Source organism: Engraulis encrasicolus, chromosome 17 (assembly GCF_034702125.1).
Source record: "Engraulis encrasicolus isolate BLACKSEA-1 chromosome 17, IST_EnEncr_1.0, whole genome shotgun sequence".
In the NCBI taxonomy this organism is placed as follows: domain Eukaryota; kingdom Metazoa; phylum Chordata; class Actinopteri; order Clupeiformes; family Engraulidae; genus Engraulis; species Engraulis encrasicolus.
The window spans coordinates 14,016,762-14,036,585 of record NC_085873.1 but is presented as its reverse complement, the minus strand read 5'-3'; the positions used below and the strand labels follow the sequence as shown (position 1 = coordinate 14,036,585).

General features: G+C 44.2%; 1 protein-coding gene across 1 annotated transcript; it reads right to left on the bottom strand.

Moving 5' to 3' along the window:
• Positions 1–4,916: 4,916 nt before the first annotated feature.
• si:dkey-94l16.4 (uncharacterized protein CG5098) lies at positions 4,917–19,781 on the bottom strand. The gene is made up of 9 exons (XM_063221795.1): positions 19,462–19,781; positions 18,757–19,051; positions 16,874–17,482; positions 13,661–16,588; positions 13,313–13,522; positions 12,393–12,486; positions 10,842–10,891; positions 10,627–10,700; positions 4,917–9,165 (listed from the first exon to the last, which is right to left on the bottom strand). Exons 3-8 carry the CDS (start codon positions 17,474–17,476, stop codon positions 10,656–10,658), a joined length of 3,930 nt encoding a protein of 1,309 aa, XP_063077865.1. The 5' UTR covers positions 17,477–17,482; positions 18,757–19,051; positions 19,462–19,781; the 3' UTR covers positions 4,917–9,165; positions 10,627–10,655.
• Positions 19,782–19,824: the final 43 nt, after the last annotated feature.

The following is a 19,824-nucleotide window of genomic DNA, read 5'->3' as shown; positions in this document are numbered from 1 at the left end:
GTTCTGCTGCTCGCTTCATGTTTGCATACCGGGAAACATATCAAATCAGTATACTGTATATTTTCATGTCATGGGTCAGGTTCCAAAGATATTACATTAAAAAAACTGTTCAAGTGACATGCGCATAATGACATTTTGCTAATTAGCCAGTGCACCAGCCCGATGGTTTCTTGGTGCGTCAGAACAGAAGGCAGTACGAGCCAAGCCTAGCGAGCTAAACCCCTACAGCTGAAAGCCCCCGTGAGCAAATTCAATTTGTGGCCACTGGGGGTGTTTAGATTTCTCGGCTAGTACATGCCAGTAGTTATACCCAGTATGGGGAAGTATGTGGCAGTTTTTTTGCTACTTTCACAAGCAGGTACTTAAACACCTCGGCTTCCATTGTGCAAATGAAATGTTCTGTTCTAAGTACTTCCCCCTAATGAACTAATCTCCCAGCCGGGCGCATCCTGGGGCGCACGTCACAAATGTGGCGGGTTTTGTTTATTTATATTGTTGTTACTTTCTAATTTGGATTCCGGGAGTTTTAACACTTCTACACTTTTAGAGGGGTGTAAATGAGGCTTCCGCCTGCTTCAGTCTCGCTGCCTGATGATGTGTCAGTTGTCCCGGGCCCAGTGAGAGGGGCCCCCAGAATTGTGTCCCCATTACACTGTATGTATTGGGTTGGGGGGGCTTTCAGATGACTTTGTCCCAGGCCCAGCCAAAGCTGTCAGTGGCCCCGAGTCTGGCTCGTTGTCCAATGCAATTTGGCAGGTTTTGTGATGCTGGGACTGTAACACCTTTCGTCAGATTGTGCGAACGAGAGTGATGTGGTGGCCAGTTATGAAAGCACACAGACAGACAGACAGACAGACAGAGATGTTCACTGTTCAGCAGCGGTTTCCATCTGTGTTGGGCCGTGCGTGCGTCACCTCCAGGGCCTGTCAGCTCCTCTGGTCTCGGCATCTAAAGAGCAGCGAGACCCAGAGGTGATGCCTCTATGATGCCTCTCATCCCGATATAGACACACTGCTCTTACTCTGTTCTGCAGCCCACACCACACGCACTCTCCACAGACAGGGCCTGACTCATTCTCCTTTAATTTTTTTGTTCAATATCATTTTTAAATATCTTAAAAGCTGTGATGTCAGAGCGATTGAGGATAAACACTTCCTGAGTATATGACCCCCTCGCTCCCCAATCTCAGCTGGCGCTGTGTGTAATAGGGATGAAGTTACACAGTAAGCTGCTCTGCTTGAGTGTAACTTTGTCCCTACCACCCACAGCTCCAGCTGAAATTGGGGGGTCATATCCATCGCTCTGACATCACAGCTTTTAAAGACATTTAAAAATAATACGTGTGGGCTGGTCTCTAAGGGAGAAATCACAACAACTTACCTGGTACTTACCCTGGTGGGCCAATATATATGAAGAGCTCTTTTCCAAAACGCTATATCCACCATTTTTTACTTTTTGCATTTTAATATTGGAATTGACTGTTAAAAAGTCCTATCATCTATGTGTGAAATCTTGCCATTCAAATGTTTTGAGAACATACTTTTTCAACTTCTATAAAATGCATTTTGCAATGCAATTCAATGGAATGCCCAATACAAAAATGTCAATTTCCCAACATTCTATAAAATGGATATATCTCATTTTGGAAAAGAGCTCTTCATATATATATATTTTTTTTTTTTCTGATATTTTCCCTTAGGGACCGAGACCAGTCCACAATGTAGATGTGGCAGCCTTTATCTGTATAGGCTATAAACAGTATGCTGTCGATACAGTATAAAGTAACTGTATACTGTTTAGACAGGGGACTGAGCCCATCTTATTGAAGTATAGGCGTGAAGTGGCTGTGTGAGAGGCTGGCCTACGCCAAAAATGCCCGGGCCGTTTGTGTCCCAGCCCCCAGACCTTGACATCAGAGAGGCAGAGGCTGTGGAATGGAAAATTCCGGTTGAAAGGCCTTAACTTCTTGCGTGCCAAGCCAGTGTAATTTGCAAGTAATGGAAGTAATTTAATTTCAGAACTTTTGTGGAAGGTGACAGCAGTTTAGCCATTCCACAAAGATAGTGGACAAGCTACTCTATATCGCAGTTGCTCAGAAGTGCTCAGAGACTGAGAGAAATTCTGTTTTTATCGTCCAAACTGTCATTTACAAGCTCAAGTTCTTGACTGGGTTTTACACAGAAGAGATCACTCTGGTCGGACATCAGTTGAGCATCTCCTTGCCAATGTCCTTCACTATGTGTCTAATAGAAGTCAATATATGGTAGATTAGGGAAACAACAACTACTAAATCTTCCATGTATTTTCAGTAAAAACAAAAATAAGACACATATACAATACAAGATGAACTGAAACGTATTTTTACATATAAAGTATTACTTTTGCAAATGGACACAATCTTTAAACTGCATGATTACAATGTAACAATTAAAAAAATCTGTCCACACAAAGTACACAAGAAAAGTGTTGTGATGTGAAATTTTGCTGTAGCACAAATACTTGCAGACTACTCCAGGAGGATCATATCATTGTATCCTTGAATAAGGTAGGGCTAAATATGACAAAAAATATATATACTTGATGTTTTTTTAGTGTGTTGTATTTGTTTGTTGTTGTTGTGTTTTTGTCTTAACTAAACAAACGACATCATCAGAGCCGACTCATTTTTTAAACTACACATGATGCTATCCTTGCAATACTGGTATTCTAAATGTAATGTTTTTTTTTTAACAAAGTGACATTATGGATGATGAGAAAAGAGATGTATTTCACGTCCTTGTCCTATTTAAGGTACACAACTGTTACATGTGTGCTGGAGCTGTACATGACGCCAGTGGTGTGAGTGGGCTTCCTGCAGAGCTATAGGGCAGACAAGCAGGGCAATCGCTCCTGGGCCAAAGGCTCACCTGTATATTGGCGGTGGGGCCTCTATTATGACCTAGGCGGGCTGCTGGCCCCTATTGTTGTTTTGCCGTGGGGCCCTGTGAACAATTGTTCCACTACTGGCTTCCTGTGTCTGTCTTCAGAACAATTCAAACTCTTCTGTAGGCCTACACAGGTATGCAGACGGTATGTGTGGGAATTTGGTGACATCTACTGGCTAGCAGGATATGGAACAAAATCTCTCAACTTTTTTTTTTTTGAGAAGCAGCTTTTTTTTAAGGCTCTCCAGTTCTGCCAGCGGAAACTCAAATTATGGTGAACATCAATCTTCCATAAACAGACTGCCCATTGCTGTGTATTATTGTGCTGTAGTCAAGTGGTTTTATTTCTTCTGATTCTCTTCAGTGATGGATTTTAGATGCTCCCTCTCCATGGCTCACCACTGGCATCTCAATCAGTAGGAAAACCACCAATCAACGCTAGAAAGAACTCAAATGTCAAATGTCGTCTCTGCAATACAAGTGTCTTCCCTTTTATGGAAAAAAATTAAACTGAAATATTTGAGACCCTTGTTTCTGTGGCCATTTGTTACCTCTCAGAGAAGTGAAACATGCAGAGGTGTCAAAATTAAAAGTAGAAGTTTAAAAAGAAGCAGCTTCCTTCCAACACAGGTAGGGCCTATCTTATCTGAGTAGCGCGTAGACTTTTGTCCTTACCATAAAACTCTGCACTGATTGGATCAATTTTGTGGTGGGTCCTAATTAGGTTTTCAGTGTTTTTCAGTAACACAGATGTTACACCATTTACTTGTACCTAACAAGGTCGATTATCTATGTCAGTGTCATGTGCTAGTGTTGTACTTACCAATTTACCAATTTAATTTGTCTCTTGAGACCTCTAGAAATGGTAGGCCTATGCATGCAGAGTACATTTGTTTCCTGAGTATAACTCTGGATCCTAGCAATGCCTTCATTACCCAGAAAAGATGTCTTCTATTAAAATGGAATAACATTATATTTTAACACTATTTCATTGTGTAGTAACACAAACCATATTGTTAGGCAGGTTTCAGCACATCAAATAATTACAACAGACCTACTATCAGTGGTGGACAACCCAAATTCATTACTTACAATCTAATGCCTCATATTCCAAATCCCCTGGTTGAATTGGACAGATATTACTAGGTCATTTGGTTTATGTGACACTGGGCGGATGATCACTGCCTATTGTAATATAGCTGCATTGCACAAACCACAGTTAGTCTTGGAAGTGGTGAAGATGAAGGTACATTTGTGCTCAGAATAATAGCAGTGCCTTTACAAAAATGAGTAAATGTGGAGATTCTTCAAATAAATTGTTCTTTCATGAGGAAAAAATGCATTGGGGACACTGTAGGCCTATTGTATCACTGTATTCTGTGTTCTATCATTGCTATGATACGTTTCACATTGAAGTCAATGGCCGAGGCATTGCATGGGAGTTATGGACGCCCAGATATCCTTGATGCTTTGCTACTGTCAGCTCTTTTTGTTTGTTTTATCTGGTGACCCACACTTCACTCTTCAATACACCCCGTAGATTTCCATAAAAAAAACCCCATTCATTTTCAATGGGGTTTAATTTCTAGTGTATTCGAATTAAAAACAAAAACAGCAGACAGTAAAGCATCAAGGACATCTGGGCTTCCATAACTCCCATGCAATGCCTCTGCCATTGACTTCAACTCGCAAACTATGTAAAAATAGACAAATGAATCATTGTAATAGTTCAAAATGTAGGCAATGCACCATAATGCTCCATAAAACTTAAACATTATTGATATAAATCATTATTGAAATAAATCAACTTTTTCACGATATTCTAATTATATGGCCAGGATCTGTAGCAGTGGACGAGGTAATAGGCACAGAAGTTGCCAGAGAAGTTAGTTTCCAACTTTATTTCTTCTATTTGTCGAAGTGCTCATAATCACACATCACATCATTAAAAGGAGAAAGTGGACCTGGGAATAAAGACTACTCTCACATGAATTGACTCAACACTAAGCAGTTTATTTTGTGTTATGGTTTTCTTCCTTAGACCAATTAAGCGGTACTATTTTATTTTTTCCAGTCCGGTTTGGGGAGAAAAAAAGTAGAGCATCCACATCAGAGACTGAGGCTCAACCCTGAGTTTTTAAGATTTGGACAAAATAAGACACGGAGACAGCACATGACACAAAACAAACAACCAAAAACAATAATAGCAACCAAAAACAAAACATTTGGTTCTTTTAAGTTGAAGGTGACAGAAATTTTCATGTGGCTGACTTTGGCAAACAACTATAAAAGCAAGCGCATCAATATGTGATGTAACATACTTGCAAAAGTCTTAAAGATGAAGAACAAACACATTTTCAGAAAAGTAAAAAAAAGATGAAACACCATTATGGCACACTGCCTTTGTGCAGTAAAATTAGAACGTCGTCAAGAGATATACACTTCACAAAGTAGGGCCAAAATAAAAACAATACGTCTGATGAAATAATGGTCTGCAGATGCTACCACCTGCATAGAACAGCCTACAGCTAACATAAAGCGTCTGCTTCTTTATGTCAGACCAGAACAGTGGCTGTCATTGGCACAAAATGTCAGGACATGTCATTTTCATCGTAGCTACGTTGTCTGTTAGATCACACAAATACACAAATAAATCGTGTTGGGTATACACAGCATACACACAGAGTTCATAGTGCTGCCGAGGCAATACAATGGGACACGTTTGGAGAAGACTGACATCACTGGCATGACATGGACCTCACCTAACAATGCACTTCCCTTTAGATGCACAAAGTACCCCAATATCCCACAATGCAATTCCCTTAAGATGAACAAACCCCAACATCCCACAAAGTCCCCACAATTAACCACCCTCCCCTACCATCCCCAACCACCCACCCACCCCACAAGTCAAGGCTGCACTTAGTCAAACTAATCTCTTTTCACAAAAAAGTGCATGCAAGCCTCCTGTTATCCATCCAAAGAACACCAAAGGCTTATGTACAGAGTCTGATTTGTCTGCCACAGGGCTGGTAAAGTAGTTGGCCATCTGAGTTCCTGTCAGGAGATTAAACATTACAAATGTCCAGTAGAAATGTCAAATTCCCGCCGTGTTAGCAAAAAAGCAGCAGGCATCTCCCAGTTTGTTTGTGTGGGTTTTTTTTTTTTTTACTTGTGCACTTGAAAAAGGTGTTGCTTTAATGTGTGTAATAAACAACTGCATATATATTATATTTATTGAAAGGGATAACAAAGCCATTATATGGCCGGTTTTGAAGAGGTGGTCAAGAGTAAAGGGTCAGCGTGCGTCAGTATTAACACTGTTTCACAGAATACAGAGACTGCTTATAACAGCCCTGCCCAAAACTCACAGATTAGAAAGATAGAAGCTGGTGATTCTTATCAAACATCATATCTAGTGTTAAGCTATCTGTACGAGTGCATGTTTTTAGTTGTTTTATGTGGGGCGCCACAGAGGGGTTGTGAAGAGCAAACGGATTAAGTCAGGGGGGTATTCCAAGACTCTGGTTCAGTAGTAAACCAGGCTAAATTAACCTTGAGGTAGAGGTAAATCATCTAACAGAAGAGCCTGCGTCTCTATTTTTAAATTATGTCTGGTATATCTATTAGCAGGTTTGCCACTTCCTGTAGATTAATTAAGCCTGCTTTATCACCTAACAATGTTCTTAATATACCCCCCAGGTGAAAACAACATAGGAAAAAAGGGACTGACACACACCCAAAACAAACAACAAAAAAGACAACATGAACCTCGTACCAGAAACTTTTTAAAAGTATTGACAGTTGGCGAGTATGTGAAATTCTTGATGGAGGCACCAGTATTCCTAAACCAAAGGTGCCTGAGGGCAGTCGTGTTTCGACAGCCAACACTATAAAAAAGTTGAATAACCCTTTACAAAGAAAGAAAACTAGTTAAGGGGTGAAATAATACATGGATCTCTTGTTGGTAAAACCAAACAATACTTAATGAATGTGATACAACAAACATATGACCTTGTCAAGTCAAACCAACATGAGAAATGATCCCATGCATTGCACCACGTTTGCTGTTACGTTTCCAAGTTGTTTTTCAGACCGGCACCTTTTTCAGCAATAAGGGTGAAGACGACAACAGTGTGACAGCCAATTCTGGTCACTTTGAACTATGTTTTAAAAAGGCCAAACAGTGGATGCATCTAATAAGGTCTGACTGGACGTCTTTAAAAAGGTCTAACGGGCAAGTGGCTGCTTACTGATCTGAAAAAAATCAACACATTTTTGGAAAATATTATCCAAGTGTCAGCATACAGACCATACCACGAGTCACCCCAGTGAAGTTCAACCCAAAAGCAGCTGAATTTGAAGACTATACCACTTCAAAAGAAGTGTTGCCTGCCTGTGTGCACCCATTTTTCTCTGTGTAAACTTAAATGCAATATTCCCTCTTTTGCTTGCCTGCACAGAAGGTAACAATGCAACTCTTAATCTGAGGAGGATGAAGAGCTGCACACTATGTGCTTTACTGTGCCAGTCAAGTGACTAAGCATGAGAGTACTATTTATACTCGCTATGGAGCGACTCGATTGCCACTCTTCCATTTTACAAAGTAAAAAGGGGAAAAGTCCTTTTCTGTCTAGAAGTAGATTCAATTCAGATAAGAGTGCTATTTCGGGGATATAAGGGCCAAGGGGACAATACTGTTTTTGTCATTAAATAACAAAAAGAAAACATGACTAACACATGGATAAAATTAAGTGCCAAAGTGCTCTCTGAAATTCTCCTTTTGAAAAGAATATTCAGATAAGATACATTCAATGAATGACAATTTGTTTTTTTGTTTTAAAAAAAAAAAACACAGGCACAGCAAGTAGTTCCCTCATGCTTCACTTTGAACAAAAGAGAACGGGATTATAAATTATTATTATTTTTTGTTTAAATGATAGTCAGTACACTTAGGTCTGATAGTCGAAGTCACTCTTGGGATAATTTAGGAGAATACTAGGTAACAGGTCATACGTATGACGCAACAGTGCCAAAGCAGTGTAATAAGACAGTCATGGACAAGTCATAAACATGATGTCAATGGCATAAAATCGTTTTATGGTCATGAAAACTTGACATTATAAGGGCTGTCTATACCATAACCAATTGTCATTTAATGACAATGGCATAAAATGTTCATGACATTGACATGTTTATTACATACGTATAACTGTCATAACAGTGTTGTAACACACTTATGTCATACATAAGACGCTGGCGTTAGGAAAAGTGTTACCGTATAGTCTCAGATGGGAGCTGGCTGTAATATGGATTTGGCATCAATCCAGAAAATGTAAGCTTATGCCTTCAATTCATTACACATCCCACTTAACCCAATCTGAGCTCTCAGTTCTCAATCAACAAAATAACATTTATATTTTAAATCATTACTTCTTCCAATTATCATTTTCGTCTTTTTTTCTCCTTTTGGACAAACAAAATCATGGCGTTTGGAGATGTGAGATTAACAGAAACCTCCATGACAGCTGCTGAGACCCCCAGATAGTGGTGTCACGTCTCACGGCCAGCGCTTGCCTCGTTTGGGGGGGGGGCTGTCAAGAACCAAGTGACTCATCAAACACAGATGAGATTCGCTGTTCCTGCCATTCATTAAATTAACACGCACAACATATCCCTAACAAACATTGCTTTCAAAGAAGAAAAAGTGACTGAAATACATTTCTTGTACGGAAACGAAATATAAATAAGATCAGTCATTCTGTACAAAAAATGCAATAATAACAATAACAATGTCTGTAATAATATTCACTTAGGAGAAACTAATATTCACTTAGGATAAAACAAATATTATATAGATAATAATATATTAAAAACATTACTCTGTGACAATGTCATTCCTCTGTCCTGTTTTGGGCCCCTTGGTATTATGTTGCGTTGTCTCCTCTTCCATTCCACACCTGTAGTCCCCACAGCAGATGCCATGATGCATGTGGCCTTGATTAACGCCTCGAAAACACCCCCTGTGATCTGTTCTGTGGTTTGGGTGTGTGTGAACCATGGACCTGGTGTTGTGACTTCACGAGTGACGTGGTGCATTAAGGGCTGAGGGTGTGAGAGCCTTCTGTAGTTCGCCTTCAGCTGCTTTAGTGGGCAAAGACTCTGCTCGCATCCGCGTTTCAGGTCAGTGAGATCAGGCCACTCGCAGCACTACCAACCAGGTGCAGAGGTAGGAGTTCATCTGAAGAAACACAGAGGTGGGGGAAAAAGTCACTAATGTGCAAGTCACAAGGACGTCTCAATTCTTACAGAGTCAAGTCATAAGTCAAGACACATTTGACCAAGTCAAGTCCACTTCCAAGTCCAGTGTTGGGTGTAACGCGTTACAAGTAACGAAGTTGCAGTAGTGTAACTGCTTTTTTCGGATAAAAGTAGTGTAACGCGTTACTACTGAAAATTTGCTACGCCGTTCTTTTTAAAATGTGGAGGGTCGTTATTTTTGCGATCGGACAGATAACTGACCCCCCTCTCTCTCGGACGCATAGGGAGATCTATTCGGGGGAAGAGAAAGGTGACACCTCTCCTTCTCACGGTTTCACTGGTTTTGAAGTTGAGGAGCACTGATGAACCGTGTGTGCATTTATTAATTCCGATATCCGAGGGCTCCTATTTCGAGACAAGTGTGGTTTTAAACATTTTCGGAGCTTGCGCTATTGTGGAGCTTGCGCTATTGTGGAGCTTGCATATCATTAAGTCACCCAATTGTAATGGGTGGGCTGCAGGGTGCCTGTTGTATTTCGCGACAAGATAGCTCATTTCCCCGTCTTGGTTAAAATGCAGGCTTTTTTTGCAATTATGCCAACCAACAAGCTTAGAAAGAGTGCCTTCTCACCGTTTCGAAGACGTGTCGATCAGAATAATCTGCATGTTTGATGATATGAATATCTCCGAGTTTTGAAGAGAGTCGGCCTCGCAATGTCAGTTAGCGCACAGCGTCTCCAGATTTTTTTTTTAATCCTGGAGATCCATCCAAATATAACGCAAAAGTAACGACTAACACAAAAAGTTACTTTCCACCAGGGGTACAAAGTAAAGTCAGGCACTACTTTTTTGAGTAGGTAACGAGTAACGAGCACACACTTCTTTTAAAAAGTAACTTCCCCATCAATGTCCAAGTCATACCCCAGCCAAGTCAAGTCCAAGTCTCATTTTTTTCCACGTCACCAAGGATTTTGTATTTGTAATCTTGAAAACACAATATCGATCATAAATTCATTACAATGAGTAATGGCATCGCCCCAACATACATGACTCAACTTTATATGAGAGATGTCACAGGCGGGCTGCACTTTCACTGGATGCACCCCCTAAATATCAGCTACCCTGAGGAGCAACCATACACCAAATATTTAACACACACACACACACACACACAAACACACGCACAGACACACACACACACACACACACACACACACACACACACACACACACACACACACACACACACACACACACACACACACACACACGCACAGACACACACTCTTTGGGGGACTGTACATGAAAAGGTTAAATGAGCAAAAAAAGGACAGAGAATGCAAGAAAGATGGACAGACTAAATGAAAACAGGCAAGCAAACAAGGATGAAAGAAGGAAATAAATAAATAAATAAATAAAGAGCAATGCAAAGCTGACAAACCTTATCCAGGTGCTGAGTTCTGGCCTGTGTCATCTCGCAGTCTTTCTATTTGTCGAGCCTTTGATGGACTTATTCTTAGGAAGAACATTAAAAGAGGACACATCACAAACTTCACAAACATATTCGAAGTTGAACAATACACAAATAGCTATAAAACAATCAAAGACAAAACAAAAAAAACAAATGTTTCACAGAACTACTGAAAAATGGAATACCTTGTGCTTGGTGCATTTCATTGAGAAGTTTTCTTCATTGAGTACACAGTCTGTAAGCACAAACAGGAGGAATTAATTAATAAAAACTGACAAAAGCAACAAGAGGGTAGCTCCAAAGCACTCACCTACAGTGGTGTGAAAAAGTGATTGAAAAACAAAATGGAATTGTATCGTATCGTGGGGCATTTTTGAGTATCGAAAATAATCGAATCGCTGCCTTAAGAAATCGACATCGAATCGCATCGTCATGGAGGCTGTGATTTACACCCCTAGCCTCCCCACAGTCCCGAGACGTACAGTAAGTGGGCCCATGTTTTCCTGCCGACCCAACCATTGTCAGAATCTATCAGCACTGACCACAGGTTAGTTTAGCGTAGTAGCTGCAGTCTGCCGTCGCCATCAAAAGATTTCGGCCATAGTGAATTCATTTACAGGATTTTTTCCCGAATTACTTTTTTTTGTACTGCACATTCACATCGAGTGCTAATAGTGGTGCATCAAATCAACATGGAGGGCTTGACTTGGTCATTTTTGTTTGAGAACTATTTAACAGATTCAAATAATGGCTGGGTCACCAGGAAAACGCTTTCACATACTTCTTCTCAGTGGGGAGACTCTCAATTTCAATTCCAACCAAGGGGTAATTCAAGTGAGCAGAGCTCTCCCCCATTGAGTGAATGCTTGAACAGGATGGTCAAGGATGTTAATGACAGTATTCAGTTTCAGAAGGTCAGGGCCTGGCTGAAATTCAGAAACCTGAAAACACTAACAAGATTTAACAACTTTGAAATGGCTTTACGTCTTAAACATTCAAATGAAGACAGGAAACTAAGATGAATGGGCGCTGGCGAGTAAGACAAAAGAACCTGGAGTTAGACTAGGAAACCCACATACAGTGAGTAGACCATTTATCTGAACTCTGACAGCAGATTCCAAAGTTAATTTGTTCATCAGCAGCACGCACAATCTCTCTCTCTGAGCTGAATGGCTCCACAAAGCCTCCTCTTTACTCCACAGCAGCTACATCCTCGTTTGAACTCTTCCAAGGAGCATTCTTTGTTTCCTCATGCCCGGGCACGCTTGCTTAAGTGGGCTAAAGGAGAAGGGAACAATGCAACAGGTCTGTTGCTGCACACCCTGGCATTGAGCCATTCGGCCTGCAAGAGCAAGACACACGCATGACTTCCATCCTGATTTCAAAGCAGCATTGCAGTGCTGTGTGTGTGTGTGTGTGTGTGTGTGTGTGTGTGTGTGTGTAACCCCCTTATCATAGAAAGAGAGGCCCCGTTTCACAATCTTTTAAAGCTACGGGGCTACGAAGGAGTGGATGAATGGCTGTGATTCAGAGACTCCGATAGGGCCCACTTAACCCCTAGGGGTGGAGGGAGAAGAGGAGTGGGGAGAAGCAGAGAGAGAGAGAGAGAGAGAGAGAGAGAGAGAGAGAGAGAGAGAGAGAGAGAGAGAGAGAGAGAGAGAGAGAGAGAGATAGAGAGAGAGAGAGAGAGAGAGAGAGAGACAGACAGACAGACAGACAGACAGACAGCTACTCACGGGACTGTATTGCGCAGATGTAGTGATATTTGTTAGAGCATTCTCTGAAGAAGCAGCCCAGTGTGGCTCCCAGTTTGTGGCACGTGGAACACACCTGCACGACACAAGAGAGAGACAGACAGACAGACAGACAGACAGACAGACAGACAGAGAGAATTTAGCAACAGTAATGGCAATTAATGATGGCATTATTTACAGATTAATTGGGCAGACAATCATACTAAACAACCTCCCCTTTCTGTGGCAAGCAGGTTTCCAGAGTGATGAGCCTTTCTACTAGCCACTTATCTTTTTTTTTACCATGATGCTGTAGGTATGTCTCAGGACAAAAATGAAGTTCTAATATAGCTTCCTAAACGAAAAGAACAAACAGAAACTCAGCGAGGCACTGAAGTTTGTCTTGAACAGTTGATGCAAAGGGCAAACAGCAGTAGCCTACTCTGATATGGCATACCAAAGAATAAGCTACCTGCTTAAGTGGCTAGTGCAGACCTGCAAACTCGTCAAAGAAAAAAAGGTGGCAGTGTACAGCGGGGGTTCTATTTCTATTCACGTGAATGACCCAATTGGCCGGGGAAAAAGGTGACTGTCACCAAAAGGTGACGAGTTTGCAGGTGAAACTGAAAATGTTACCAGCCACAGCCAAGTTGTACCCATTTTTGCTGGTTGGCTGGAGGTGCCAGAGCCATCAATTAAGAGAGTTGCGTCACTCCCATAGACCTCACTGGTCCAATCTTGTTTGGTATGTAATGTAATGGTTCTATGTTAGTCTCCAGCGAGGAGACAGCTGCTGTTTAGAGATATTTTAATCCACATGAATCACATCATCAACCAACCGACTTCCTGGTCCCCAGTTGACGACTCTCTAGACGGCTCTGGCTGGTGCCAATGTCAATGTCAATGTCAAGGTCAACTCTCACCGACTCCTGTGCCATCTTGACAGCTCTCTCCAGGCCGTATAGCTTGCCCTTGACCAGGAAGACCCCTGCGGACCAGATGCCACAGTCCTCGTGCAGCCAGTACTCGTGGGCATCCAGCGGCAGTACCGGCGCCATCAGCCAGCTCTCCATGCTGCAGCTACTGGTGTCCATCCTCGCCCTCTTGGCTGCAGGACTGTAGTGCTGGGCCATCTGTAAAGAAAAATAAACACATCACGATATGGATTACTTGACATCATAATAGCAATATACGTCGTTTGGAATATGTGGCACTGGATTGTAAATAATGGATCCATTTTGCCCATCGCTGTCGTCCCTCCCCGCACCTACCGGGCTGTGCAGCGGCTCGATCCCGCTGATGCCGCTCCCGCTGTCGTCATCACCGACGGCCCAGCAGCCACCAGCGTGGGCCACCAGGCTGCTGCCGCCCGGCTGGTCCGAGGGCCTCCACTGCCAGGCGCGGCGAGACCAGCTGCCTGGGGTGTCACCGGAGGAGGGAAACTTGCGATTCCGTGTCCCAAACGAGGAATCGGAGTCACTGACGTCCTCCTCCTCCATCCCGACCCCAACATCACCTCCTCCCAGCTCGGGGTCTCCATTCCTACAACCACCGCTGCTGCTACGGCTGCCTCCGGCAGCGGCCTTTCTGTCTGCTTTGTAGCCCTCTGCGTAGTAGGGGCCGTGTAGGTCCCCCAGGTCCAGCGTGTTAGCCGAGCGGCCACACAGGCAGCAAACCAGAGCGGCCCGCCGTGCAGCGGCCATGGACACCCGGCCGTACGTCAGACTGGGAGAGGACGGCACCGCGCCCGTGATGTAGCTCGAACTCGACTGCTGCTGCTGATGAGGATGATGATGATTGCGTTTTCTTCCTGACACAGTGTCCTCCTCGGGGTAGTTGATAACGGTGCAGGTGGTGTGACCTTTGACCTCGACGTGTACAAACGGCGAGAAGGTGGGGTCTGCTCGCCCCGAGTCCCGCTTCTCCTCCCTGTAGTTGACGTACTTCAGCTTGATCTCGGGCTCCTTGGGGGAGAACATGCTGGACTTGGGGTGGCCCGCGGCTACTTTGTGTTTCTTTTTCGTTTTGGTCGTGGGAGCCTTCTTGGAGGCGACCGTGGTGGTGGTGGTGGTCTGGATGGTAGTGGAAGCTGCAGGCGATGAGCTTGTTTTGCTCTGTGTGACGCGGGATTTTGGCTTTTCGCTCGGTGTGAAAATGGTTTCAGGCCGGTGCTTCTTCTTGGGGCTTTCGCTGCTCTTCTTGTGCGATTTTTTGAGCGGGGAGGGTGACTTGGAGCTGACCGTTGGGGTTGGGTTCTGGGGTACTTGGGGGGATTTACTGGGGGTGGATGGTGCTGGGTGCGTGCTGCCGGGATGCGATGGTACTCTGGGGGACTTGTTGGGACTCGATGGTGCCGGGTGCGTGCTGCTGGAGGATTTGAAGTTCAAAGTTCTGCTTGGACTTTTCTTCTCCGATTTCTTCTTATTCTTTTTGGAGGAGGTGTGTGAAAATGATGATGTTGGTGTTGATGGTGTTGTGATGATATTCTGTCTGTTTCTCTTTTTGTCAGGTGCGCCCTTTTTGTGACTTTTTGTGTGTTTGTGTGAATCTGAGGTAGATCGTTCTCTCGAATAGCTGCTACTGTCTTTGTCATCCAACTTTTCTGAGACGATGGTCTGTAAGCAGGTCCTGCTCGTGGTGGAGGTGCTGCTCTCCTCTTTGAACGGGTGCGCCTTCCCACAATGGTCTGGAGTGGTGAGGTCACTCACACAAAACGCCATCTTGTCACCCGCCGTGGCATCTTTAATTTCAAACACCTTTTGTTTCCAGCAGGGGGATTTCGTTTTTGAGCGAGTGTTGTGACAATTCTCTGGAACGATATCACTAATGTTTAACTCCTTCTTGTCATCCACCACCTCTGCAACTTTACTTTCACATAACTTTTGTTTGGAGCAGGGTGATCTTTTCAGAGATCGAGTGTTATGATAAGTCTCTGGAACGACATCACTGATATTCAACACTCTCTTGTCAGCCGCCTTGTCCTCTTTAAACTCAGAAGCCTTTCCTTTCAAGCGGGGGGATTTCTTTGGGGATCGAGTGCCTTCAAAAGTCTGTTGGATGACATCACTAATATTTAACCCCTTGTCGTCAGCCACTTTGGCGTCTTTATTCTCTGGCGCCTTTTCTTTCGAGCACTGGGATTTTAATGTCGATTTTGTTTTTGCCGTGCTAACTCTCCACCTGTATGGGTTTATGTTTTGAACGATGGCTTCTAACCTTATCCCCCGTCCAGTCCTCGGGGGAAGGATCTTCCTCTCAGGTACTCTATTCTTTGCTGGTGTGTCACCGTTTACCTGATGCGTGTTGGTGGTAGTCAACTCATGCGACTTGGTGTTCCCTGATGCTTTGTGTGCCTTTTCAGACTGATTCTCCTCCTGACACTGTTCTGAAAGCGCCTGGTGCGTCGTCCCCACCTCGACAGCTGCTAGGGTTTGGCAGTCCAACTCTGTTGCTGATATGAGTTCAGTGTTTGAGTCAACTGATAAGCACTCTTGGTCACTATTACACGCGAGCATGGCAGGGGATGACGCGTCACAGAAACCCAAGTCAGCATCTCTAGCGGCCATAAGGTCCTCGCCGTCATCAGGGAAGCGGTCCCCAGTCGGCGAGCCGGCAGTCTGCGGCAACACAAAGACGTCCTCGATCTCGTCCTGCAGCGTAGCCGGGGGCGACACGGGGTCCTCCAGCGGGCTAACGTACTCCCTCTCGAGGACGCTGCAGATGCTTCTAGAAGTCCTGATGTCGTGAGCTGCTAAGAGCGGCTGATCGGTCCTAGAGATCAGGAAGAGCAGATCTGGGTCCTGATCCACTACACCCTGCACCACCTCTGCTGTGCTGGCGAACAAACCTCCCGAGGTGAGGCCACTATCATCAACTCCTAAGCCCCCGACACCATCAATGCCAACCCCGACAGCCTCAATACCAACTCCTACTCCGATTCCAACCCCACACGCTCCCGCCGGGCCCCACAACGCTCCGCAGTCTCCGTTTGCCAAGCAGCCGTTCTCCTGCGGTGGCGAGATCTTGCAGACGATAGGGCCGCCACCCTGTTGTAGCGGCGTCAGGATCTCCACCGCAGCCCCTGCCCCTCCCGCGTCGCCACCTCCACCACTACCGGCTGCTGCGTCCTGGAGGCCGTGGAGGTCCACCGTAGTGGCGTGCTTCAGGAAACATACACCCGTCGCCACGTTCTGCACCACCTGATGATGATAATAACAACAACAACAATCTAATTTTATTAGTAACACCTTTTAAGATACCCAAGGACACTATACAGTACAGAATATTAAAATAGAGGTATGTTACAACTGGGGATGTACCGAACCCAAGATTCAGTTTCGGATTCGGCCTTAATGACGGGGTTCGTGTTCGGTTTTGGTGATCGGATAAATCTAAACCAGTGGATTCGGTATTTGGCAGAACCTTAAAAATCAGGATTTGGTGCATCCCTAGTTAAAACAGCAGAGAGATGAGTAGAACAACACCTGTGCTGGCAGCATGAAGTCGAAGGAGTCGGGAGACATGCTGACCCCCATGCCCACCTCGATAGGCGCCGAGACTGGCTGGAGACAGTGGGGGTCCACGCCGACACACAGCTGAGCCGTCGCCGTGGCGGTGGCCGTGGCGTCAGTCTCCGAGACCAGCGGCAGGGGCAGGGCTTCGTAGCCCGATGCATGCTGGGACAGCTTCTTGCTGAGGGAGGAGACGTCGAGGAGGGAACAGTGCGGGGCGAGGGTGGTGGTGGAGGAGGGGAAGACGTGAGAGCGGCTCACGTAGGAGAGAGTGACTGTGGTGTTTGAGAAGGCGTTGTCTGGCTGGATCTGGTCGCAGGGCACGGGGGAGAGGTCACAGGGGTTCTCTGACAAGGTTACCCCATCGCTCGTGCCGCCGCCGCCATCTCCAGGAGCAGCGGTGCCCACGAACCAGCCAGGTGGCTGTACAACATGTAGCGTGTCTACGGCATTGGCTTTCAGCAGGCAGTCGTCGGCCTTGCGGCTCAGATCGAACACGATAGGCAGGGCGCAAGTAGCGGAGGAGGACAGGTCTTGAGGTTGTAAGCCATCTTCACTGCTCTCTGGCTGGTCCATTATCACCTGCATCAATGGAGTAGACAGAGACAAAGTTACGTGTGTAAACAGTGAATAGCACACTGCACAGTAAAATGTTTTTTCCCTCTCTATTCCAAACCCTTCAACTATCCACCACCACACCTAAATGACGAGGAGTTTCACTCTTAAGAAAAACACGAGGGTGTTTGACAAAGACAGAGTCAACGTTCAATATTCAATAATAGTCAAGTCTTCAGACATCACTGAACACAATAGAGCAAAACTCAGTCTTGAAAAGTTAGCCAGGAAGGTAACATTGACACTTACAGGTACTAAGCTGAGTAGTTATTGCGTGGGAAGACAAGCCACTATTGTGGAGCTAAGGGAAAGCCGGGCTCAGTAAACTTGTCATTATTTTAAATAAATATTCAGGTAGCTCTTAAATGTGTTTCTATGGCCAGTACGACTAAGTAGGTAGTCTCCCACCCTAACTGTCAGATCAAAGTAACCTCACACATGCAGCGAGCTTCGGTCCGATAAACATGGCTTCATACTGTCGCTAACTTGCCAAAATTAAGTGTGGCATGCGGAACACGGACTATTGAATGTACGGCAGCTTAAGTAGCCTACAGCTGTCGACAAGCTTTGAATGGAAATATATTTCCCGACAAGCTAACAAATTGCTAGCCCACCGTAGTAGCCTCAATATCTGTTGAGATATGGAACATAAACTATGATAGCTGTCTACCAGACAGCGCTACCACACAGACACAATAATGACTGGTAACTGTTTTACACAAATGTATGTCCCTTAATCTGCAATGTCATTCTCTTTCCATATGGTTTACCTGTAGATGACTCAACTAAGGTTTAGAAACGAATAAAAACGGTTGTCCATCATATGTAACTTACAGTATTTTTCTTATGATGTAACGTTGACATTAGCTGATTAACTGGCTACCGTCTACTGTAGGCTACACACTATGGCAGCTAACGTTAGCTGGCTAACTTGTAGTGTTACGAGCCATCTATCCAACTACGACCGCTAACTGTATCGCTAGCTAACTAACTTAGACAGCTACAGTTGTTTTCAAAACCAAAATCTTTGCATTTTTGCGACCGTTACACTTAATTTACAGATATACGTGTAACCGCAGTGTGTGTGGTGAGGGTTTATGTGTTTTATAGGGATGACATCAGCAATCATTATTTTGGCTGCTGAGGTTTCGTGCCTTTATTTCTGGCTGCTAGGCCTGCGTAGGTTAAACAAAAGACAGCATTGCGTTGCCAGAGATGGCTAGCGCTGGCTAGTAACTTACCAAAATTCAATTTAGACTGGCGATCACCTAGTTGATGTTAGAATACCAGTCCGCCCATGCAGTATGGGACCCCATCCTATGTCCTGTCGGAGCATAGGGGTCCGAAACAATGTCCTGAAGTTGGAAAACAGCTGAATGGTCTGAACACTTTTTTTTCTGAGGTCCAACTACTGCGCTCCTTCTCCAGAACGTCGCTGTCAGCTGGTAACATCTCTGAAGCATTATGGGAAACGTCAGAATGTTTTTTTTTATTGATGTGCCTTTATCCTTTACATTGAAAGACCACGGAAAATGCCTATAGTGGATCCATAATTGCACTATAGAAAATACAAATATTGCAAGAAAAACTAAGTATTATGTAACGTTGTTGCATTGATATTTTAAATTATTCCCTTTCACATACCGCTGGCACGCGCCAATGACAGGTAGGCCACACAAATGACCATAAACCGGCGCACAATCAATTGTCAACAATGTTGCTCAAATATGCTGCAATGTCTAGACTTGAGTGGCCTGAAATAAAATGTGCAACGGTCCCCGGTCTCTTTCCAGTCGTGTTGACATCAATTTTGGACATCGAAACGTATGCGTAAAAGCACGCGTAAAAGGATCAAAATTATTATAAAGCAACAAGAACTATTGCATTGTACAGTGATTTAAAAAATACCACTATTTATACCTGTCACCAGCAGAACATCAACTTACCCCTGTGTTAATTCATCAGATGTTTTCTCATCAGCATGGGAATCTATCAATTCCTTTCATTTGCAAATGTCTGAAACTGATGCCGATACTTAACATTACATTCCACTTAGCTAACGCCGTTAATCCAAAGCAATTTATAGTTGTGTTAAGTACAGGGTATTGGTTGCAGTCCCAGCAGTGTGTGGTTGGTTGGGTGAAGGGCACCTCAGCCATGGAGGGAAATATGGAATGGAAGGCTGGGATTTGAACCGGCAGCCCTCTGATCTAAACCCTGATCCAAACCATTAGTCCACGGCTATGATCAGGATGGATCACACTGTCTAAGTTCCTCGTCACATGGTCAAATAACATGTTCTGAAACAA

Excerpts from the sequence above, each read along its gene's own strand:
- si:dkey-94l16.4 (XM_063221795.1), bottom strand. The coding sequence starts at position 17,476 with ATGGACCAGCCAGAGAGCAGTGAAGATGGCTTACAACCTCAAGACCTG. Across the intron at positions 12,487-13,312 it reads TCAAGATGGCACAGGAGTCG|GTGTGTTCCACGTGCCACAA; the intron begins GTGAGAGTTGAC and ends TGTGTCGTGCAG. Across the intron at positions 10,701-10,841 it reads TGAAATGCACCAAGCACAAG|AATAAGTCCATCAAAGGCTC; the intron begins GTATTCCATTTT and ends GTTCTTCCTAAG.